This window comes from Anomaloglossus baeobatrachus, chromosome 5 (genome assembly GCF_048569485.1).
Source record: "Anomaloglossus baeobatrachus isolate aAnoBae1 chromosome 5, aAnoBae1.hap1, whole genome shotgun sequence".
Taxonomy (NCBI): domain Eukaryota; kingdom Metazoa; phylum Chordata; class Amphibia; order Anura; family Aromobatidae; genus Anomaloglossus; species Anomaloglossus baeobatrachus.
The window spans coordinates 322,020,365-322,046,014 of NC_134357.1; the positions used below are offsets into that span (position 1 = coordinate 322,020,365).

Consider the following 25,650-nt stretch of genomic DNA (forward strand, 5'->3'; position numbering starts at 1 on the left):
CACAGAAAACACACCAAAAAAGCAGTTTGTTTTTGCAATACATTTTTCATAATGAAGTCAATGGGTGGAAGCGCTGAAAAACGCAGACAAACACGACCCAAGAATTGATATGCTGCAGATTATTTTCTGACCACATCAGCAAGGAAAAAAAATATGCAATATGTGCACAGCACTTCAGAATTCTCTTTGACTTTGCTGGCATAAGGATAGGTATGCAAATTTGTGAGAAATCCAAACCCAAAAAATGCATAAAAAAAAAAAAACATTAAAAAAACAGTGTGTACACATGGCCTTAAAGTTCTTTTCCTCCCAGCAGCAGGCACTGGTCAGGTTTCAAATGCTAATAACCCTTAAAATTAAACCCATATCTGCAGGTTAATAGCATTTTACATGTGACAAGTTCTCTTTAAAAACATTCAATTGTGGAAATTATTATTATTACAAGATCTACTGATAAAATCAACTTACCGTATTTTTCGGACCATAAGACGCACTTTTTTTTACTCCAAATTTGGGATGAAAGTGTGGGGTGCGTCTTATGGTCTGAATGTCAAAGCGGGGTAGGGAGCTGTGGGGAGGGAACGGCTGTGGAGTGGGAGGCAGCGGCTGTGGAGTGGGATCACAAGAGGCAGGGAGGTTCGCTGCTGCAGGAAGCTGGCGGCTGGAGAAACCATGTGTACCTGCTGTTTAAAGTAAAGGAATATTCATTAGCTGCTCCCCGCCCACCTCTCTCTTCAGTCAGTGACTAGAAGCGGGTGTGAGCAGCAGCAAATCAATACCTGTTTAATGTAAACAGTGGACACACGTGGGTGCTCTAGCCGCCGGCTTCCTGCAGAGGCTGTGGAGACTGTGTCCGCTGTTTAGGAGGCAGGAGCAGGGTGCCGCTGCAGTCATGTCTGGCCTGGAGGATGTGCAGATCACTGCAGTGTCCGGGCCAGAGCACGGCATACCATCACAGCACAGCCGCAGTCTCTGTGCTGAGGGCTCACATTGCTTTCACTTTGCTCCTGCCTCTGCACTAGAAACAAAGTCTCCCGTTACAGGAGGACCTGCAGTGATGTAATGAAGAGGGGTGGGCCAGAGCAGCACAGAACAGCACAGTGCCCCGCCTCTTCATTACATCACAGCAGGTCCTCTTCAGATATGGGAGACTTTGCTTCTAGTGCAGAGGAAGGACCAAACAAAGTTAGGTGAGCATCACATCTGTAAAATTAAGGCAATAAATAAATTTAGTATATAAAGACATTACTGTACACCTGTATATATTATATATATATATATATATATATATATATATATATATACACACACACACACACACCAGGTTGGAGGATCACACACATAAGGATGGGGAGCATACAAATTCCACAATGGGGGCCATATCTACCTGTAAGGGGCCCAGAATGGGGGATATGAGTACAGAATTTGTGGATATTAACACCGTCAGCATCAGACCCACCCCCCCATAACAGTGTCATGACCACATTTTTTTTACTTTAATTTTTTTTTCTATTTTTTCCTCCTCTAAAAAAAGGGTGCATCTTCTAGACCGAAAAATACGGTACTTTGTGGGAAAAAACCCTTTAAATGTGCATAGAAACAATGTAAAGCTTTTAATGAAATCCAATTGCAACCATGATTTTAGCCCCACATGCAAACATGTAAGTAAAAGAACAAGCAAGCAAACAAACAAAAAAAAACAACAAAAAACACATTCCCAAAGTTGGACAACCCCAGATTAGTAACCATGAGAGTGGAAATGAAAAACCTATCTGCCTCTGGTGGACCTGTCATGAATTACACAGAGATCTCACTGTATTGAAAAGGAATGGCTTTAAGGAAACCTGACAGTAGTATTTACCATAATAACTAATTACTGCACTACAGTCTGCATGTAAATTAGATTCCAGTCAACCCCAATGTTAAGGGAAAGCTGCCAGCATAATGGTAAAATCCATTAAGAGTTTAAATCTAGTGTTGCCGCATATTCTAATTAGTGTGGCCAGATGTGCAGTCAGTGGTGAGCAGTAAAACCAGGCGATATCTTGCCCACAGATGCATGGTTATAGTCTCTGCAGTGCTCCTCTGCTACCTAAATCACACATGTTCCTGGTGGCTGCCGTGACTTCTGGACCACAGAGATCTTCTGCCTATCTGCCACTGCCCTGGCGTTACATCTCATAAACCTGAAGTCTGATCGTCTGAGCACTTTCCCCTGTGATCTCACAGCAGACAGTGAACTGCCTATGTGCCACTACTTCCTGGCCCAGTGCTATACACAGCAGCTCAGTGTGTTTGCTGTGAGAACAGAGGGGAGCAGTCAGTCGGTCAGACTTTAGGTCTCCACAGTGCGACATCAGGGTAGTGGCACATAGGCAAAACAACACTGTGCAGACCCAAAGTCAAAGTGGCCATTGGGATTATGTATAATTTGGGTAGTTGGGAGATGGCGGAGGAGCACTTCAGAGACTATAACCATGCCTCTGTAGGTTGGATATCGGGTGACTGTACTGCTCAGCACTAAGTGCATGCCTGCCCAACTAGTCATACTAATTACAATATGTGCACCACATGAATAAAACACTGATTTTTACAATTATGTTAGCAACCTTCCCTTAACAGTGGGGTTGCTGGAAAATCAGCGTTATATATCAAAAGCAGTGCTGTAGGTAGTTAATAGGGGTATAGCCCGTTGTCAGGTTTCCTTTTATTTTCCCTGTTATGGTGCTGCAGGGACCCATTGATTGCTGGTCCCAGTAACGGGACATCAAATGATCAGCTTATTCATAGTGGACATCACTAGGGGCTCGCACTCAGACCAATATTAGCCTATGTGCCAGCACCCAAGAGCAATTATTTTCTCAGCCCTAATCAGACCGAGAAAACAATCGCAGCATGCTGCGGGTGTAATGCGATCCTGGTTTCTCTCGCGCCCTTTGAAGTCTATGGGGCAAGAGAAAAATCGCACTGCACTCGCAGTACACCGGTGTTCCGTGAGTGCAGGGCAAGAATGGCAATAGCCGGATACGGAGGAGAGAGGGAGATAAATTCCTCCCTCCCTCCTCTCCTCAAAGCTGGCCCGCACCTCCTCAGCGCCGGCCCGCCCCCCGCAGCTGTGGTCTGATCGCACGATCGAACCAGTCGCATGACACTCGGCTCACGCTGGCAGCAGAATGTCGTCATGCATTAGTCCCCCATGTGGCCCCAGCCTTACTGGCAAAATTTGTATTTTAAAAAAAAAAAAAAATGGCAGCATGCTCGAGTTTCCTCCAAAAAATGAATGACAGAGAAGTTCAAGTATCTAGGTGGAAGAAAAAAGATTGGATGCCACAGATACTTTACAATTCTCTAACATAAGAAACTGTAGGTGGTCTTATATATTATTAAAAGTTCCTGTTGTAAAAAAAAAAAATAGATTGCAGAACAGCAATGGATGACAAGTGACGAGAAAAATCGCACCACTTTTCTAGAAGAAAGTCAGACTGATATGATTTTTATTTGCTCGAGTGATACTAGCCTTACAAAAAGGAAATTCTCTAAAAAAACAACCCCTTACCTTCACATGCCATGGTAAAATTCGTGAAATTGCTGAGCATACCGGTTGTGACCAGACAAAAGTTTGGATACAAATGATTTGTTGTGAACAAATTCCCCAAACTATTTCTTTAATACACAAATATAATACTGTAGTTCACTGTAAGTTTTGTAATAAGGATGACATTTTTAGGGGAACGATCATTTGCAGAAACAACCTCTTAGGCTATGTGTCCACGGGGACATTGTCCTGCGGATATATCTGCAAGACATTCCGCAGCTGCTCCCAGAAATCCGCAACAGAACTTTCTCTGTTTCAATGCTGCGGATATACAGCGGAATGTCGTGCGGATATGGTGCGGGCATTCTGCATTGAGGATACAGTACCATGGCTTCGGCACTGCATCCTCAATGCAGAACAAGTGCTGCAGTGATCGGGGTGTTCATACTTACCTCCATCATGCAGCACCTCGCTTTCCGGCGGCTGGGTCACTGTCAGGCAGCGTCTGGTTCACTGTGCTGGAGGTGGGCGGGCCTGAACTAGCTCCGGCTGTCACATGACCGGAGCTCGTGCAGGCCCCGCCCACCTCTTCCTTCCTGTACCTGGCTGGATCTACCGCGCTGCTGCCGCTACACCGGACGGAGAAAGTGACTCGGGTCTCTATCAAGGCAGGTAAGTATATGGGACCCTGCGGAGAAATCCGCAACAATAATTGACATGCTGCAGATTTTTCCGCACGAAAATCCGAACGATTTCAACTGCGGAAAAATCCGCAGCGTGGGCACAGCATTTCCCAAATGCCACAGAAATGGCTGAGGAGTAGCTGTGCTGCAGATTTCTGGAAAATCCACGGCAAAATCCGCGCATTTTCCGCAGCGTGGGCACATAGCCTTATATATTATTGCGACTACATAATGCTTCTAAAAAACATTGCTCTGAAGCGTACAGCTCCTCGGAGTATTGTACAAACCCATAGGTTTCCTATTGAACTTGCACGACAATATATAGGCACGCTCCTGCAGGAACTGCGCACTTGAGAGAGTTGTTCTGAGTGGAGATGAGCGGACCCAAGGAAGTTAAGTTTGGCAGGTTCAGACGAATTTTAAATTAAGATCAGTTTGGGACCCGGACTTGACCTGAACCCCATTGGAAGTCACTTATTGGGCAGTTCGGGTCTGCACCCACATGCAGCCAGCCATAAACAGAACATTTCCAGGGGCGGGATTTCTTTTTTCTTGGTGCACACTCTATCTGATCACGCTGTTAATGCCCCCAGTGCCAGCCATTCAAAAACTGCAAGTGACTCACACTGGTCTGACCACCAAGAGTACAGTGATGCTCATGTGCGTGGTGTTCATATGTAAAGCTCCCAGACTCCGAATTGAACCCTGTTTTTTTACGTAAGGTCTGTGTTTTCTATGAACACTGAACCTCGGATTCGCTCATCTCTGGTTTTGAGCAGTATATGCAGGCCTGAGGGCCAGGACCTCACATATTAGCAGGACTATGCAGATCCTATATAGTTAGCTTTTATGGATATACAGTGGAACCTCGCTTAACGTGTAACCCAGTTAACGAGAATTTCGCTTAACAAGCAAAGCTTTCTGTAAATTTGTAACTCTGTTTACGTGACCGCTTTGCTGTACGAGCAAAATACTCACCGCACACACTTCCGGTTCTGTACATCCACCGCGCTCTGACCCGCTTTCAGTCCAAACACACACAAACACGCACAAAACACACACACACACACACACACACTATGCTTACCTTACGTTCCATCGCCGGTCTCCTGGGTCTTGTAGTTCGCCGCTCCATGATGTGTATCCGCAAGCATCACGACGAGGCAGGAACTTCGGCTGTCAGCCACTACTCAAAGGCAGCACGCTGACCAATCAGAGGCAAGCGGCTCCTGCCTTTGACGTCAGCGCTCTGGGTGCGGAAGTTCCTCCCTCGTCGCGATGGCTACCAGATACACAGCCCGTACTAGTGAACAGCAAATCCCAGGAGGCCGGCGATGGAACGGAAGGTAAGGTGAGCATAATATGTGCATGTGCGTGCGTGCTTGTGTATGTTTGTGCGTGTGTGGAATGATAGAATAGGGGACCAGGATGGGACATTTAACAAGTTGTGGAACGAATTGTCTGCATTGCAATGATTTCCTATGGGAAATCTTGCTTTGCTGAACGAGTAACTTGGTTTACAAGCACAATCCAAGAACGGATCATTCTCGTTAACCAAGTTTCCACTGTAGACACCTACAGTACCATTTTTTTATTCTTTTACTTAAAGGCTTATTTCCAGGTTGTTATATGGGAAGAACAGAAAATTGCTTGTAAAGAAACAGAAACGTTTCATTGTACTTGTTCTTAGATATTCTGGTTGTTCACATGCGCAATGTTATGTTTAATTTAAGTGTCATATGGCTTATTGGCTAGGATGCCAAAAATGTGAAATGCCTACAGGTTGTCTGCACAAATTTAGTGTGTGTGTGTATATATATATATATATATATATATATATATATATATATATATATATCAGTTACATCCATAAGTATTTGAACAGTGACTGAATCTTCATGGTCATTCTTAATACTTTGTGGAGAATCCTGTGCAGGTAGTGACTGGCTGAAGTCTAGAAGCCATGGACGTCACCAAACACTGGGTTTCCTCCTTTGTGATGCTTTGCCAGGTCTTCACTGCAATGGACTTCACTTGTTACTTGATTGTGGGTCTTTTTGTCTTAGGTTTTGTCTTAAGCATATGAAATAAGAATTATTCTTACCGATAATTCGCTTTCTAGGACCTTCCACGACAGCATAGGAGGTTGTCTCTCCACGCCCTAATTGGGACAGGAAGTTCAAGAGGTTTAAAAGGACCCTCCCACCTCCCATAGCCAGTGTCTTACAAAGAATCCATAGCATATGAGAAGTACTACACATTCAGGAATACATGAATACATAGGGGAGGGAATTACCTGCTGTCGTGGAAGGTCCTAGAAAGCGAATTATCGGTAAGAATAATTCTTATTTCTCTAGTCCCTTCCACGACAGCATAGGAGGAATACCAAAGAATTGATACCTAGGGGGGGACCACAGCCTGCAGGACTTTCCTGCCAAAGGCCAAATCCCTGTTGGAATCCAGATCCAGACGAAAATGCTTCGTGAAGGTATGGAGCGAAGACCACGTAGCCGCCTCGCAGATCTGCTCAGGGGAGGCCCCTGCCCGTTCGGCCCAGGAGGCAGAGGTAGCCCTGGTGGAGTGCGCCGTGAATCCAGTAGGCGGAGAGAGATGCTGAGCGAGGTATGCATCTCTAATTGCTCGCACAATCCAGTTGGCGACTGTACACTTAGCCACCTTCTTGCCCTTATTGCGGCCAAAGGGCTGGATGAACAGGTTAGAATCAAGGCGCCAAGAAGCAGTAACCTCTAGGTAGTGCAACACTATCCGACGGACATCCAAAGAATGAAACACTTCCTCACCCGGAGTCCGAGGATTCTGACAGAATGAAGGCAGGACGATGGACTGCGAACGGTGAAAATCCGAAACCACCTTGGGAAGGAAGGAAGGGTCCAGCTGAAAAACAATGCTGTCATCTCTGATGGTCAGATAAGGTTCCCTAACAGACAAAGCCTGAAGTTCGCCGACTCTGCGAGCAGATGTAATAGCCACAAGAAAAGCAGTCTTGTGAGAAAGGGAACGAATGTTACAAGAGCACAGAGGTTCAAACGGAGATTGAGATAGTCCTGTAAGGACCACATTGAGATCCCAGCGAGGCGTCAGGACCCTCCGACGTGGACAGAGTCTACCAGCGGACACAAAGAACCGACGGATCCAACGATGATCTGCCAGAGCCGTGTCAAAGACTGCACTGAGTGCTGACACCTGAACTTTCAGGGAGCTGGGCCTAAGACCTAAGTCTAAACCACTTTGGAGAAAGTCCAGAATCTGCGCAATATTAGGCCGAAAAGGGTCAGGAGGCCGAGAACCACACCAGGAGGAAAATCTCTTCCAGATTTTGTTGTATATACTATTAGTCACAGGTTTACGGTTCTTCTGCAGCGTAGCCACAACTTTGTCAGAAAGCCCTTGAGCCTTCAAGTGCCCGGGCCTCAGAAGCCAGGCAGCCAAGTTGAGTTTCTGAGGAGCCGGATGGAAAATCGGACCCTGTGACAGTAAGCTGGGGTCCGAACCTAAGAGGACTGGGCCGTCGATTCCTAGCGTCATGACCAAGCTGTACCAACTCCTCCGGGGCCACAGAGGGGCTACCAGTATAGTTGGGACCCCCTCGTCTCTGATCTTCCTCAGGGCCCGTGCGAGAAGAGGAAGAGGGGGGAACGCGTAAGCGAGGCGAAAGGACCAACTGTGGCAGAAAGCGTCAACCCCTAAAGCCTCGTCCCTTGGGTTCAGGGAGAAATATGTTGCGACCTTGCGATTCTCTGCTGAGGCAAAGAGGTCCACCTCTGGTGCACCCCACCTTGCCACTAGAGAGCAGAACACTGCCTGATCCAGGCTCCATTCCCCTGGATGAACATCCCGACGACTCAGGAAATCCGCCTGAAGATTGAGGGAGCCCTTCAGATGGACCGCAGAAAGGGAGAGCAGAGATTGTTCTGCCCATTGAAAGATTCGGGAGGATACCGACTTCAGGGCGCCGGAGCGTGTACTGCCCTGATGGCGGAGATGTGCCACTGTTGTGACATTGTCTGAATATACCAGGACGTGAGAGTCCCGGACGAGGTCCTGAGCCGCAAGGAGGGCTTCCCTGACTGCCCTGAGCTCCCGGTAGTTGGAGGATTGGGAGCTGACGTAAGGACTCCAGACCCCTTGAAATGGGGAATTTGCCACCATTGCCCCCCATCCACGTAGGCTGGCATCTGTGGTCAGTGTAACCAGGGGTTTCTGAGTCCAGGCAACCCCCACCTGCAGGTTGGCGGGACTCAGCCACCAGAGAAGGGATGAGGAGACGGACTCCGAGAGGCGAAACCTTCTGTTTAGGGATGACGGGAGTCTGTCCCAGTGTGTCAGGATATGATCCTGGAGACACCGAGAATGGGCCTGAGCCCACCTGACCGAGGGGATGCAGGATGTCATGGAACCCAGGGCCGACATAGCCGCTCGAAGCGTTGGGCGAGCCTGCCTGCGGAGCTTCGAGATTTTGGATAACAGAGCTATCCTGTGGCCCTCTGGGAGAAAAGATGCCTGTCTGTCGGAGTCCAGCAGCACTCCGAGAAACTGCCGTGTGGAGGAGGGGGTTAACTGTGATTTTTTGAGATTGGGAATCCATCCCAGAGACCGAAGGATTCCCAAAGACCTCTCCACATGGCTCCGGAGGGTTGGAGCAGACGGAGCCATGAGAAGAAAGTCGTCCAGATACGGAACTAGACAGATACCCTGCAATCTTATAAAGGCGACCACCTCTGCCATGATCTTGGAGAAGATCCTTGGAGCTGAGGAGATCCCGAAGGGAAGTACATTGAATTGGAAATGAAGTACTTCTTCCCCGTGAAGCACCGCAAACCTGAGGTATTGTCTGTGTCCCGGATGGACGGGTACATGGAAGTAGGCATCTTTCAGATCGATAGAGGCCATCTGGTGGTGTAGACCTATCAGGGGAATAGCTGATCTCACCGACTCCATCTTGAACCGCCGGTACCTGACCTGACGGTTTAGACTTTTTAAATTGATAATTATACGGACGTCGCCGGATGGCTTCTTGACCAGGAAGAGACGGGAGTAGTGTCCTATCCCTTCTTCCCGACTCGGGACTGGGGAAACGACCCCCGAGTGCACTAACTCTAAAATCTTTGTGTACAACAGAGTCTGTGAACCCGGCGATGCCAGCGCAGTGACTCGGAGACCCGGAAGAGGGGGGGAAAGGAATTCTATGAGAAGACCATCCGAGATGATCTTCAGAACCCATTGGCAAGAGGTTATGGACTGCCACTGGGTAAGAAACGCTGAGAGTCTTCCCCCCACCCGGGCCGAGTCACTGCTTGTCCTGCTGAGGACGTTGCTGATGTGGAGGGATGAGGATGTTTCTCCCTCTACCTTTGGGATAGCTCCACCTGCCTGCCTTCCCTTTCCCTCTGGGCTGGGAGGCCTGAGGCATCGAGGGACGGAAGGACCGCTTCCTGGTAGGTCTAGGATCGGGCAAGGCCTTACGATCAGTCGCCTTGTCCAGGATATCATCCAGGGCAGGTCCAAACACCAAATCCCCTTTAAAAGGAAGGGAACAAAGCCTCATTTTAGAGGTGGAGTCTCCACTCCAGGCCTTAAGCCAGAGGGCACGTCGGGCAGAGTTAGAAAGCACCGAGGTCCTGGCTGCCAGGCGGACAGATTCCACCGAGGTATCTGCCAGAAAACAGGTAGCCTTCCTAAGCAAGGGAAGGGATTCCAGTAATTCCTCCCTAGGGGTCCCTTGGGAAATATGAGCCTCCAACTGGTCCAACCACCTAATTAGGGACCTGGATACGCAGGTGGAGGCAATGTTGGCTTGAATAGAGGAAGACGATGCCTCCCAGGACCGCTTCATCAGGCCCTCTACCTTCCTATCCATTTGATCCTTCAGTTGGGAAGTATCCTCAAAGGGAAGAGCCGTTTGCTTAGCTACCCTAGCCACCTGAACGTCTACTCTTGGGATCTCCCAATGTAGTCCCGAAGGTTCCAGAGGAAACCGGCGTCTAAGGTCACTCCGTACCCGCCTCTCAGGACATTCCCATTCCTGAGAAACAATATCCAATATATTGGCATGAACTGGGAATCCCAACTGTTTGACTGACTTCAGGCCAGCAAACATTTCGTCCTGGATTGAAGGAAGAGACTGCACTTCCTCTAAACCCATAGTGCTCCGAACTGCCTCAATAAGATCCCCCAACTCTTCTGAGTGAAAAAGAAAGGACTGGTCAGACCCCCCAGATGGAAATCCTTCATCAGGACCCTCAGAGGTGGAATCAGCGTCCTCCTGATCAGAAGGGGTCGACTGGAGTCTCCTCTTTTTTGGAGGAGAGGGTCCAGTAGCAGGGCCAGGAGCAGGGCCAGGAGCAGGGCCAGGAACAGGGCCAGGCACAGGGCCAGGAACAGGGCCAGGAACAGGGCCAGGCACAGGGAGAGAAGCCAGTGAGGCCCTAATCTCCTGTTTCATCATGGACCGCAACTCATCTATCAGAGATGGTTGTTCGGCCCTAATAACCTGGTCCGTACATTGCTGGCAAAGCTTTTTATCCCATACTGCAGGGAGCTTCTTTATACAGATGGGACATTTTTTAATTTTGTCCACTCTGTCAGGTCTATCAGGCTTATCGGACTTGTCAGTTTTTTCTGACTTCTCAGGCTTCTCTGATTTCTCATTTCTGTCAGTTTTCTTGGTGGCCTTGTCCTCCTAGAAAACACAGAGCAGAGAGCCATAATCACTGATGAGACCTATGTCCGAGGGACCAGACCCCTCCATACTCACAGTAGCAGGGGGCACACTGGGTTCTGCAGAGGCAGCTGCAGCGGAAGACATGACAGGGAGCACGGTCTTACCATGATCTGATGTCTTCGTGGCAGCCCTTATGGACAAGGGCCTGCCTCCCCAGTGACGGTGCACGTTTCCCCGCCTCCCGCATCCGGTCCTGGGCAGGTCGAGTCGCAGTCGGCGTGCCTCCACGCTGCCTCCGCAAACCGGAAGCGCTCGACCGGAAGTCCGCAAGACCAGAAGTCCCGCCTCCGGGAGCACTTCCGGATCGCTCCGGCAGCGTGCATGCGGGAGGCGGCCGGCGGCTCAGGGAGGACGCCGGCCGGGGAGCTCAACAGCCTGCATCACCCCTCAGGAGGATCCGGAAGGCTGGAGCAGCGGTCCCCCACAGCGTGAGGGAACAGCAAGGGAGGAGCGGTGAAGGCCCGACCGATGCCGTCCGGCTGAAGGTAATAGGGGGAAAAAAAAAAAAAAAAAATATACTGCAGTTCGCCGGCCACCACAGCATAGGAGAAAAAACAAAACCTCTCCATGCCCCATGGGGACAGGAAAGACACTGGCTATGGGAGGTGGGAGGGTCCTTTTAAACCTCTTGAACTTCCTGTCCCAATTAGGGCGTGGAGAGACAACCTCCTATGCTGTCGTGGAAGGGACTAGAGAAATGCATGGTCGATGGAGTTGAGATCTGGTGATTGGCTCGGCCATTGCAGGATATTCCACTTCTTTGCCTTAAAAATCTCCTGGGTTGCTTCCGCAATATGTTTTGGGTAATTACCCATCTGTACTGTGAAGCGTCCAATCAACCTTGCTGCATTTGAATGAATCTGAGGAGAAAGTGTAGCCCTGTACATGTCAGAATTCATCTGGCTGCTTCTGTCTGATCATCAAAAAAGACCAGTGACCCAGGGCCATTAGAAGCCATGCATGCCCGGCCATCACACTGCCTCCATCATGTGTTGCAGAGGATGCGATGTCTTTTGGATCATGGAGAGCTCCAAACCTTTCCTTACTTTCTTCTTCCCATCATTCTGGTTGAGGTTGATCTTAGTTTCATCTGTCCGAATGTTTTTCCTAACCTGGGCTGGCTTATTTAGATTTTTGGGGGGCAAAGTCTAATTTGGCCTTTCCATTTTTAAGGCACTTTGTGGTGAATAAACTGTATTTACTCCCATGAAGTCTTTTATAAATGGTAGACTTAGTTCAGGGGTGCACAACAGGGTCTCCTAGTAGGCACAGATGATGGAATTATCACCTGTGCAGGTGATTAAATTATCCCCGATGCAATACTAGGAAACACTGAAACCATGCACTGTTGGTGGCTCTCGGGGACTGCAATTAGGCACATCTGACTTAAGATACTGACACACCTACTTCCTGGACAGTGTTCTTCACGTGGGTGAATGCTGTTAAAGGGAACCTGTCACCTGAATTTTCGCTATGAAACTAAAAGAAGCCCCTTCTGCAGCTCCTGGGCTGTATTCTAGAAAGGTTCATCTTCCTACTGGACCCCCTTTCAGACCTAAATAAACACTTTAGCATACCAAAAGGTAAGATTTTAAAATGAGCTTTGCTGGCCACGGGGGCGGGCTGTATTTCTTCTGTTATTCCCCCTCCTGCCACTGTACGCTGTCCCCCTGTGTTGATTTACATCGATGAGGCCGCCGCCCTCATATTACGCAAGGCTCCTGAAGTCTCGCGCAAGCCCAGTGGCACTATCGTGGGACTGAGCGCCATTCAAATCGCAAGTGCCGGTGATGTAATTGCGCAGACAGACGCGAGATTATGGGCGGCGCTGTGAATGTCATCACCAGCGTCATCCAAGTACCCACCCATAATCTCGTGCCCGCACTTTTCTCTCTGCCTCCACCGTTATGCGCTAGCGCTGGCCATATACACGTTACCTATTACCGCGGGCACGAGATTATGGGCGGGTACTTGGATGACGCTGATGATGACATTCACAGGGCCGCCCATAATCTCGTGCCTGCGCAATTACATCACCGGCGTTCGCAATTTGAACAGCGCTCAGTCCCGCGACAGTGTCACTGGGCATGCACGAGACTTCAAGAGCCTTGCATAACATGAGGGCGGCGGCCTCATCGATGTAAATCAACACAGGGGGCGTCTAACAGCGTCAGGAGAGGAAATAACGGAAGAAATACAGCCCGCCCCCGTGGCCAGCAAAGCTCATTAGCATACCAAAAGGTAAGATTTTATAAAGTGTTTATTTAGGTCTGAAAGGGGGGCCAGTAGGAAGATGAACCTTTCTAGAATGCAGCCCAGGAGCTGCAGAAGGGGATTCTTAGTTTCATAGCAAAAATTCAGGTGACAGTTTCCCTTTAAGGGGTTTTTCTTCACTAAGGAAAAGATTCTCCGATCATCGACCACTGATGTCTTGTGTGAATGTCCAGGCCTTTTTGAGTTCTCAAGCTCACCAGTGCACTTTTTTTTCCACAATGTACCAAATTCTTGATTTGGCCGCTCCTAACATTTCTGCTATCACTGATGGATTTCTTCTTTTTTTTCAGCTAAATGATGATTTATTTTCTCTTTTGTTGAGAGCTCCTTTGACCTCATGTTGTTGGTTCACAGTAACAACATCCAAATGCTAATGTCACACATGGAATCAGCTCCAGACCTTTTACATGCTTAATTGATGATGTATTAATCAGGGAGCAGCCCATTCAGCTCATTAAAGAGCTTTTGAGATAACTAACCAATTACTTTTGGTCCCTTGAAAAAGAAAGAGACAGCTACATATTAAAGAGCTGTATTTCATAAACCCCTAAATTAGGATGTGAATACCCTCAAATAAAAGTTGACCAGTCTGCACTTCAAGCCCATATTGATTATATAGTTTGGCAAACAACTAACATGTCAAAACTTGTATCACTGTACCAATATTTCTCAACGTGTAATATATATATATATATATATATATATATATATATATATATATATATATATATATATATATATATATATATATATATATATATATATATATATATAATTTGATAGATATCTCTAGCTATCACCAACTGTATCCATATCCTTTAATGCACACATTTCACTTGGGCACATTGTGGCAACTGCAGGGCAAAACCATATATTGGTTTACTGCAAATTTCTATAGTTTCAAGAATAAGCATATGTGAAGCACAAAAAAAAAAAAAAAAAAAGAATTTACCATGTTAACCAGAAACTGAAATCCAAAATTATTCCTATCCGCAGAATGCACCAACATTACATACAGTATATGGGCACCCTAGGGTCAGATGCACATGATGCAAAATTTCCAGGAGATGTTCTGTGCGGAAGAAACAAAGCATAACAGAATCAGCTAAATTAGTGAGATTGTAAATATCTAATCTAGACTTAATGGAATTTTTCGTACACAAAATAGTATTGTTGATTCTTTAGACAGATTTTATTGAGGTGTTCATTCTTGTAATGTATAGCGTGAAATTCATATCAAAATCCTCAAGGAACAAGTGCAGATGTTAATGAGGAAACGCTGCACACACTCAGCAGAAAATCTGCAATGAATACGCATGTGCATCTGGCCTTAGGGTACGTTCACACATACTGGAGTTTGGACAGAGTTTGGACAGAGTTTGGACAGAAAACGTTAAGTGATTCTCACAGCGGACGTAGCAAGTTTACCATGAATTGTGCTGTTTTATTTTAAGGCAAGTGATCAATAAATAGATTAAAAAGAAAAGGATACGAGAGAAAATAGAGATTATTTTGGAATAAAAAAAAAAAATGTAATACATACTCATTTTAAGGTTACAGAGATGATGTATCAGATATGGCGCAGATGTTTTATAGATTCAATATTGTGTGCAATGACAGAATTACTGGTACTCACAATAACATCATGCTGGCCCAGCACAGGCATCTCCCACAGCGACTGATTGGTGAAACGATTGAAATAATAAGGTCGACTTTCCCTCTTACTCCAACACTTCTCCCATCCAGCCTGCAAAAGCTCATCTAGAGAAATATGGCAGATATGAGCAACACATAATACAGCTTAAAGCAAAAACCTCATGAATGCTCTTGTCTTACCAGGCAAGTCAGAGACAGCGCGCTGAGGCTGAGGGGAGCTAGATGTACTTGGGGACAGGCTGGTCAAGGCGGCATCCTCCTGAGGACTTCCGTGGTTGTCCCGGGCCATTTTTGCAGGATCAATCTAGCCATGAAAAACAGACACATATTTATAGACATGATGGTTAGATTCCATGTGTATACAAGAATGTTATTAATGTATCGGCAAAATAATAACCATCTCTGGAAGAAGGGACACGTAGGATAAGAAGCGGCATGTGGTGCTGGAACATCGCTTGATTGTGTGCCAGTGCAAATAGGTTATCCATACCTCCCAACATTTAAAGATGAGCAAGAGGGACAAAGTATGCGGCACGTGTAGCACGCCGCGGCAATTTTAAGCCACGCCCACTAACCACACCCATTTTTCAATCTGTCACGCCCACATCCAATCCTTTTCAGCACTGCTGATTACATTGTTTAAGGCTGCGTGCCCACGATCAGTATTTGCAGCATTTTGGATGTAGCGTGTTTTTGCTGTGTCCAAAACACTGCATTGTACAGTACAAGCACAGTGGAGGGATTTCTAGAAATCTCCTAACCATTGTGCTTGTTTTTTCTGCAGCAAACACTGACCTGCGGAGCGTCTTTCCAGACTGCAGCATATCAAGTGTTTGCTGCAGTTGCATGCGTCCTCCGTAGGGAGAACACAGCAGGAGACCGCAGCGCACTGAACCCTGATCGTGGGCACAGGCAGCTGCGGTCTCCTGCGGAGGAGACGTGCAGCCCCGCAGGTCAGGACCCGCTGCCTCCAGGACACAGCGAGTCCTGATCGTGGGCACAGGCAGCTGTGGTCTCCTGCGGAGGAGACGTGCAGCCCCGCAGGTCAGGACCCGATGCCTCCAGGACACAGTGAGTCCTGATCGTGGGCACAGGCATACGCACATATACAGTACATATTTGAACACAAATTCCCTAAAATACATATAAACAGACAAATCTATACATAGTCATCTGCACTGACATACACAGATATATACATCATACATATACACATATTGGAGGTAATAACATGAGGAAGCCGGGAGCAGCCGCACTCACCTACCCCGCTTGTCTCTATCCAGCTTCTCCTCGGCATGTGATCACTTGGCAACACTTTAACAGACCTAGCCACGCACAGTGCACACTGACACCGCTGTGTATGTATCACAAGGGAGGATGGGGGTTTTAGATAGATAGATAGATATATATATCTATCTATCTATTATATATATATATATATATATATATATATATATATATATACACACTGTATATATACAGTATATACAGCACAGGAGTGGCTGGGGGCTACAGTATATACAGCACAGGAGTGGCTGGGGGCTGCTGTATATACAGCACAGGAGGGGCTGGGGGCTACAGTATAATACACATCACAGGAGGGGCTGGGGGCTACAGTATATACAGCACAGGAGGGGCTGAGGGCTACAGTATATACATCACAGGAGGGGCTGGGGGCTACAGTATATACACCGCACAGGAGGGGCTGGGGGCTACAGTATATACACAGCACAGGAGGGGCTGGGGGCTACAGTATATACACATCACAGGAGGGGCTGGGGGCTACAGTATATACACATCACAGGAGGGGCTGGGGGCTACAGTATATACACAGCACAGGAGGGGCTGGGGGCTACAGTATATACACAGCACAGGAGGGGCTGGGGGCTACAGTATATACAGCACAGGAGGGGCTGGGGGCTACAGTATATACAGCACAGGAGGGGCTGGGGGCTACAGTATATACAGCACAGGAGGGGCTGGGGGCTACAGTATATACAGCACAGGAGGGTCTTGGGGCATAGACAGTACTTGAGGGGCATACATATTAGGCCTGTTTCAGATGTCAGTGATTCTGGTATGTATGTGCTACTTTTTATACGTACCAGAATCACTGACCTATGCAGACCCATTATAATCAATGGGTCTGCACACACATCAGTGATTTTTCCCTGACCGTGTCTCCGTGCGGCGTACATGCGTATTCGTGATTGCCGCACAGAAACATGTCTGGTTTTTTTTCTGGCATCACTGATGTCCCACAAACCACACTATGGTGTGATCCGTGAAACACGTACCAGAAAAACATGGACATTTAAAATAAAAAGCTTTTTCAACTCACCTTCTCCAGCGATGCTGAATTCGGCAGCTGCTCTCTGCTTCTTCCTGCCCGGTTCATTATGGCATGCATATTCATTTATGCAGCCAGAGCCGACCCGGAAGTAGCTGCAGAGGTGAGAGAGCGGTGGCTGGGTCCTGAATCGCGGGACTCTTCAGCACCACAGAGAGCAGGAGCGGGGGCAGGTGAGTATATGTCCATGTGCAATCACGGAGTATGGATCACGTATCATGGATTGCACATGGACAACCACTGTGTGCCGTGAATCACGGAGTATGAAGGGACATATGCGTGTTTAACACATCAGTGAAGAACGTCTGTGTTTTTCACTGAGGGGCATACACGTTACTAAGGGGTACATACACACATTACTGGGGGAAATACACTTTACTGTGGGGCATACAAATTACTGGTAGCATAGATATTACTAAGGGGCATATAGCTCTGGTGTTGGGGCTTATACAGCTCTGGGGGCCACATACAGCTCCGATGGGGGGATGGGGGCATACAGATCTGGTGAGGGGGGTGGTGGCTAGAGGCATATAGCTCTGGTGAGGAGAGGGCTGCTGGGGCATACAGATCTAGTGAGGGGGGCTGGGATACAGATCTGGTGGGAGTGGGCTGGAGGCATACAGAGCTGGGGGGCATATAGATCTGGTAGGGTGGCTGGGGGGTATACAAATCTGGTGTGGGGGCTGGGGGACATACAAATCTGGTGAGGGGGGTGGCTGGAGACATATAGCTCTGGTGAGGAGAGGGCTGCGGGCATACAGATCTGGGGGGCATATAGATCTGGTGGGGGAGCTGGGGGGCATACAGATCTAGTGAGGGGGGTGGTGGCTAGAGGCATATAGCTCTGGTGAGGAGAGGGCTGCTGGGGCATACAGATCTGGTGAGGGGGGCTGGGATACAGATCTGGTGGGAGTGGGCTGGAGGCATACAGAGCTGGGGGATGCTGGGGGGCATATAGATCTGGTGGGGGGCAAACAAATCTGGTATGGGGGCTAAAGGGCATACAAATCTGGTGTGGGGGCTGGGGGGTATACAGATCTGGTGAAGGGGGGTGGCTGGAGGCATATAGCTCTGGTGAGGAGAGGGCTGCTGGGGCATACATATCTGGTGAGGGGGGGGCTGGGGGATACATATCTGGTGGGAGGGGGCTGGGGGCATACAGATCTGGGGGAATATAGATCTGGTGGGGGAGCTGGGGGGCATACAGATCTGGGGGGTGCTGGGGGGCATACAAATCTGGTGGGGGAGCTGGGGGTTATACAAATTTGGTGAGGGGGGCATACAGATGTGGTGAGGGGGGTGACTGGAGGCATGTAGCTCTGGTGAGTAGAGGGTTGGGTAGGTGGGGGGGGGGTCACATACAGCGTTGGTGCTGCAGCTCCTCTTCCTCCAGTCTCTGCATCTGTGGACAGAGCTCAGCATGTTGCTCGGTAGCTCCGCCCACAGATTTACTTCCGTACACAAACAGTCCACAGTGAGCAGTGAGTGCACTGGGCTGAGCTGCAGGTGCCGATTTAAAGGGCCAGCATCCAGGATAGTGCTGCTGCCGCCCACCCATATCAGCGGCAGCACACAGAGCCAAAGTCAGACGAGGAGAGAGCGGGTGGGCGGAGCCACGGGATAAAAGCCTCCCGATCGGGACACCGGGACCCCCGCTGAAATCTGGTACAGTCCCGCTGTATCCGGGACGGTTGGGAGGTATGGGTTATCCACTGGACAGGCTTTAATTGTTGGGTGGTGTGTGACCCACCCCGACCTTCTTCCTTAAGGCCACGTCTCACTAAGCAACATCGCTAGCAACATCGCTGCTGAGGCACGGTTTTTGTGACGCAACAGCGATGTTGCTGTATGTGACATCCAGCAACAACCTGGCCCCTGCTGTGAGGTCGCCGCTCGTTGCTGAATGTCCTGGACCATTTTTTAGTTGTTGCAACAACTGAATGTGCAGGCAGCAGGAGCCGGCTTCTGCGGACGCTGGTAACCAATGTAAATATCGGGTAACCAAGAAGCCCTTTGCTTGGTTACCCGATATTTACCTTAGTTACTAGCGTCCGCCGCTCTCACACTGTCAGTGCCGGCTCCCTGCACACGTAGCCAGAGTACACATCGGGTAAATAAGCGAAGCGGTTTGCTTATTAAGCCGATGTGTACTCTGGCTAGGAGTGCAGGGAGCCAGCGCTAAGCTGTGTGCGCTGGTAACCAAGGTAAATATCGGGTAATCAAGCGCTTGGTTACCCGATATTTACCTTAGTTACCAAGCGCAGCATCGCTTCGACGTCGCTGCTGGCTGGGGGCTGGTCACCGGTTAGATCTGCCTGTTTGACAGCTCACCAGCAACCTGTGTAGCGACGCTCCAGCGATCCCTGCCAGGTCAGGTCGCTGGTGGGATCGCTGGAGCGTCGCTTAGTGTGACGGTACCTTTAGCCACAAGACTGTGGCACCCAATATACATAAGGAGCCAAGCACAGCGCTCTGCTACCTTTGTCAGGGCTGCAGGATGCATTTACAACCTGCTGTTCCATTCAACTAATCAGCCAGGGAAAAGCAGGCGACACAAGTCCGTCAATGTGTCAAACAGTGGTGGATATATCAGTGTTTTCTATTTCATGGGTATAATAGTCATACTATATATAATGTTGCAATATCTATACAGGAAAAAAACACTAAAGTGGACGACACTGGTCATGCTAATTTCATGCATTAGTCACCACGCCATGAATTGCATTCTGTAACCATTGTACATTTTGAGGAAGTTTTACACAATGCTCCAATCACACAGAGGATGGGAATGTTTTACAAACCCACACAATTTTATTCATATAGCGCCATCACAATCTATAGCGCTCTGCATAGTAAAACATTATCACTTATAAACGCAGTGTAATTAAGACACATTAGGTGAGTCCTGCCTGTATGCTAACAAGATGAAACGGTTATGTTATGACTTGTACATGTCTTGATTGCATTTTAACAAGTACATTAGTATAGCTTGGGGCCTTTTCCATGTCATTTTTTATCATCTTATAATTACTGAGCACCTTCATGATGCAATGAGTTGTAAGCTAAAGTCATTACAGCGTACACCATACTACTGTCAGCGTGCCGCCGTATGGTGCCACATTGTGCAGAGAATCCCTAAGGGCAGTGCTTCAGGGGAGAATCGTTCTGTAATACAGCATCCAATGCAACAAGACACATTTTTTCCTCTTATTCTTCATATGAAGCCGAGAAATAAACAGAGTTTGGGAAAGCTAAATGCATGCTGCATGTAGAGTAATATGTAGGGAAAGCGCCCAGTGCATGCCCCTTATACATGGCCACTCAACAAAGCCTTTATGTGCAATCAATGGGAAGACGAGTAATGTCCCATTTTGATGAGCCAATAATTGCCCAACATTACCTTTAGGGCTCGTTCATACGAATGTATAACATGGACGGGGGGATATCCGATAAAACATTGGATAGCCCTCAAACCAATGTTATATTATGGGCCAATTTGGAATTAGAAAAAATGGCAGCATATATTGGATCATGCACACCCATAAAGGTCTATGGGTGCGTGGAAAACATCGGACTGAACTCGCCTGTCATCCGAGGGCAGTGCGATATACATCAACACTGACAATGGAGAAATTAATCTCGCCATCTGCTCAACAATTATGCTCCGATTCTTGATTGCACAAGAATCAGATCTCAGTAGATGACACTTGGCTCATGCTCTGATCAGCGTTTGAGCCAAGTGTCATTAAGCTAATCAGGCCAAATATATGGTAGTCTGACCCCAGCCTTAAACTGGGTTCACACATAGCGACAACGAGGTCGCTGTTACGTCACCATTTTCTGTGACGCAACAGCGACCTTGTAAGTCGCTGTTATGATCACTGCTTAGCTGTCAAACACAGCAGAAGCAGCAGCAATCATAACGTAGCTACATGTGCACAGAGCAGGAGCCGGCACTGGCAGCGTGAGCGGCGGACGCTGGTAACGAAGGTAAATATCGGGTAACCAGGGAAAGGTCTTCCCTTGTTTACCCGATGTTTACCCTGGATACAGCTTACAGCAGCTGCCAGACGCCGGCTCCTGCTCCCTGCTCGCTTCATTTCGTCGCTCTCTCGCTGTCACACACAGCGATGTGTGCTTCACAGCGGGAGAGCGACGACCAAAAAATGAAGCTGGACATTCAGCAACGAGCGGCGACCTCACAGCAGGGGCCAGGTCGTTGCTGGATGTCACACACAGCGACAGCGACGCGACGTCGCTGCAACGTCACAGAAAATGGTGACGTAGCAGCGACGTCGTCGCTGTGTGTGACAGCACCTTTAGGCATGCATAAAATCATTACTGGTAGCACAGGTACAGTGTAGGGACAGACTGATCGTATCAGTGATTGTTCAGTCCCCATCATTGGTCTTTTACACCAGCTGACAAAACAGACTGTAGCCCATCAGCAGGCATTTAATTGCCTGGTTCGGCCTGTCTAAATGGGCCATAAGCCACTGCCAGCCATCTCTAGATGTGCCTTATCTGCCCTAAACGATAAAGTATTGAGCAGGTCAAAATTCCCCATCCCTATATTACTAGAATTGGCATAACCCGTCCCACCAAAACTGTAAGGTGAAGTTAACTTTGCTCATCTGTTAATGGGCTCCATAAAACATCCATCAGGACAAAGCTGAGAAACCATGTTTTCAAAATAAAACAGGCTGCTCCTACAGAAAGCTATCCCGTAGCCATCTAGCCATCTGATGTGTCATGTCTGTATGCATTTTACTGGAAATAGATGACAAAATGTACATAAGAAAAAGCTCCTAACATACAGTAAGGGCTCAGTGTACATCTGCCTTAGGCTACTTTCACACATCCGGTTTGAGCAGTGCGGCTCAATCCGGCTGTGAAACCTATGCAACGGATGCGGCGAAAACACTGCATCCTTTCCATAAGTTTTTACATGCGGCCCGTCTGTTTTTTTCCGGTTGCGGCACGCTACTGAGCATGCGCAGTGGAAGAAACCGCATGCGGTGGCCGGATGCGGTTTTTGCCGCATCGCGCCGCATACGGCATCCATACGCATGCATTGAAAAATGCGCCGCAGCGGCCGGATGCGGCGCAATGCGTTTTTTTTGCCGGACAAAAAAACGTTACAAAGATACGTTGCCTCCGGCCGCCGCTTTAATTAATTTTGCCGCATCCGGAAAAAAACGGATGCAATGCAAAGCCATCAGGCACAATCCGGTAACAATGCAAATCTATGGGGATAAAACGGATGCGGTACCGGATCCGTTTTACTTGTTTTTTTCCGGATTGTGCTTGATGGAAAAAAACGGATGTGTGAAAGTAGCCTTAAAGAGGGCTGTACAGTGCATAAAAAAAAAATAAAATAAAATAAATAATTATGTAGGCATGGATGTTTTCAAAATAACAAACAGCATACTCACCTAGGCATCACTGCCGTGGAGCCAGTGCAGGCTGCTTGAAAAGTCTGTGTCACCTGTGAATGGCTGCAACTATCGGGGGACTAGAAGAGTGTGTGTCACCTAGGCATTACTGCCGTGGAGCCAGTGCAGGCTGCTTGAAAAGTCTGTGTCACCTGTGAATGGCTGCAACTATCGGGGGACTAGAAGAGTGTGTGTCACCTAGGCATCACTGCCGTGGAGCCAGTGCAGGCTGCTTGGGAGCTCTGTGTCACCTGTGAATGGCTGCAGCTATCGGGGGACTAGAAGAGTGTGTGTCACCTAGGCATCACTGCCGTGGAGCCAGTGCAGGCTGCTTGGGAGCTCTGTGTCACCTGTGAATGGCTGCAGCTATCGGGGGACTAGAAGAGTGTGTGTCACCTAGGCATCACTGCCGTGGAGCCAGTGCAGGCTGCTTGAAAAGTCTGTGTCACCTGTGAATGGCTGCAACTATCGGGGGACTAGAAGAGTGTGTGTCACCTAGGCATCACTGCCGTGGAGCCAGTGCAGGCTGCTTGAAAAGTCTGTGTCACCTGTGAATGGCTGCAACTATCGGGGGACTAGAAGAGTGTGTGTCACCTAGGCATCACTGCCGTGGAGCCAGTGCAGGCTGCTTGAAAAGTCTGTGTCACCTGTGAATGGCTGCAGCTATCGGGGGACTAGAAGAGTGTGTGTCACCTAGGCATCACTGCCGTGGAGCCAGTGCAGGCTGCTTGGGAGCTCTGTGTCACCTCTGAATGGCTGCAGCTATCGGGGGACTAGAAGAGTGTGTGTCACCTAGGCATCACTGCCGTGGAGCCAGTGCAGGCTGCTTGGGAGCTCTGTGTCACCTGTGAATGGCTGCAGCTATCGGGGACTAGAAGAGTGTGTGACACCTAGGCATCACTGCCGTGGAGCCAGTGCAGGCTGCTTGAAAAGTCTGTGTCACCTGTGAATGGCTGCAGTGGTCAGGGGACTAGAACAGTTTATGTCAGCTAGGCATCACTACAGTGGACCCAGCACAGGCTACTTGGGAGATCTGTGTCACCTGTGAATGGTTGCAGCAGTCAGGGAACTAGAAAAATGTGTCACCTAGGCATCACTGCTGTGGACCCAGCACATGCTGTGAATGGCTGCAGCGGTCAGGGGTCAAGAACAGTGTGTGTCACCTAGGCATCCCTGATGTGACCCAGCACAGACTGCATGGGAGAGCTGCATTACCTGTGAATGGCTGCAGCGGTCAGGGGACTAGAGGAGTGTGTGTCACCCAGGTATCACTGCTATGGACCCAGTAGAGGCTGCTTGAGAGCTGTGTCACGTGTGAATGGCTGCAGTGGTCAGGGCACTAGAGGAGTGTGTGTCATTAGAGACACAAGTTAGTGATTGTCTCCAGCAGTCCTCTTCGCATTCTGTGAGCTGGCACAGACCTCCCGAGCACCTTGCGCTAGAAGGAGGGGTTTGATGCAAGGCGATTCTGCAGTTGTTATTTTGAAATCCATCCATGCCCCCAACAAAATTACACAGTTAGACAACCCCTTTAATCATCTCTATTGTACTGCTCAATCATGAGAGCAGAAAAAGAATGGACAGAAGTGCTGAATACGTCACATGACTGACACCAGCGGCGCTCAAAAACCCCACTCGCTATAATGGGTTTGCCATGTCTGACATTTTACAGACTAGTCGGATCTGTAATGCAGGCTCCAATACAGATGTGAAGAGTAAATTCCTAAAAATGGCAGAAATACACAGATGTTCAGGTCTTGTTTTTAATGTAGGATATTTTTTACATTTGACAAAACCTTCTGACATAAAAGCCATATGTAGCAGAATGCTGTGCGTGCTTGTAAAGTGTGCAGATTAATGTGGCATTACAGGGGAACATTGTGCGAGTGTAGAGATGGCAGCAGAAGCCCTTACTAATGAGTTGGTGCGTTATTGGTGATCTTATAGGAGTCCTTCATTCTGCAGAATTAGGCAACGATTATACAGCTGCTTTTTTTCAGGACACAATGAAAATAAATTGCCAGTGGCCTGCCGCTGTTCAGCTACTTATAATAATAAACAAAATTAAAGGAGCCAAATTTCAAAAGGTCAATCACGCGATCATGGGATTCATACCGGTCCAGGATGGTCGCAAGTAACAAATAGGTCTTGTTCACACGTAGCGTTTATTTCATGCAAAAAAAAAAAAAAAATAGTGTTGTACAATAACAGCAAAATAACTGACATTTCTAACATCTAAGGCTGGTTTCACACTACGTTTATTTAACATCCGTCCATAACGTTTTTTTAGCGGAAAAGCGGATCCAGTGCAAATGCGTTTTCATTTCAATGCATTTGCAATGGACTCGCGTTAACATGCGTTCACCTGCGTTTGCGTGCGTTATAGTGCGGATCCGGTGACTTGCAGTTTTTTAACATGTTTCAAAAACGCTACTTGTAGCGTTTTTGAGCTGCGTCCAAATACTGCAAGTCACCGGATCCTGACTAAACAGCATGCAAACGCAGGTGAACGCTGGCGTGCTGATAGACAGGATCCTGCTTTTGTACTGAGCATGCCCAGAAAGTACCGAGCATGCCCAGAACCAGTCTCGCGTGATCTGTCTCTCTCTCCTCCTCCCTCCCTCACCCTTTCGCTCTCGCTCTCTATGTCTTTCCCCCTTCCTCCCCTTCCTCTCTCTCCCACCTGAGAGCTGCGGACACTCGTAACCAAGGTAAATATCGCGTAAACACTTCTCTTAGTTACCCGATGTTTACGTTGGTTACGTGTGCAGGCAGCCCTGCTCCTAGCAGCTGCAGACACTCGTAACCAAGATAAATATCGGGTATCCAAGCCCGATGTTTACCTTGGTTACCAGTGTCTGCAGCTGTCAGAAGCCGGCTCCCAGTCTAGTTCCCCTCACTCCCGATCACATGACTCCAATGCCCGCCCCTAAACATCCAGTGCAGGATCCTGCAAAATAACAGATGCGTTTGCA

The 25,650-nt window shown here is 48.3% G+C and overlaps 1 protein-coding gene across 1 annotated transcript in view; it reads right to left on the minus strand.

The window, feature by feature from the left end:
* Window positions 1-25,650, minus strand: part of PCIF1 (phosphorylated CTD interacting factor 1) — a 199,871-nt gene that overhangs the window by 169,298 nt on the left and 4,923 nt on the right. The window contains exons 2-3 of the mRNA XM_075349755.1: window positions 15,071-15,194; window positions 14,871-14,995 (exon numbers count right to left, since the gene is read on the minus strand). Coding sequence (XP_075205870.1) covers window positions 14,871-14,995; window positions 15,071-15,179 — 234 coding nt within the window. The 5' untranslated portion in view covers window positions 15,180-15,194. The remainder of the gene's footprint in view (window positions 1-14,870; window positions 14,996-15,070; window positions 15,195-25,650) is intronic.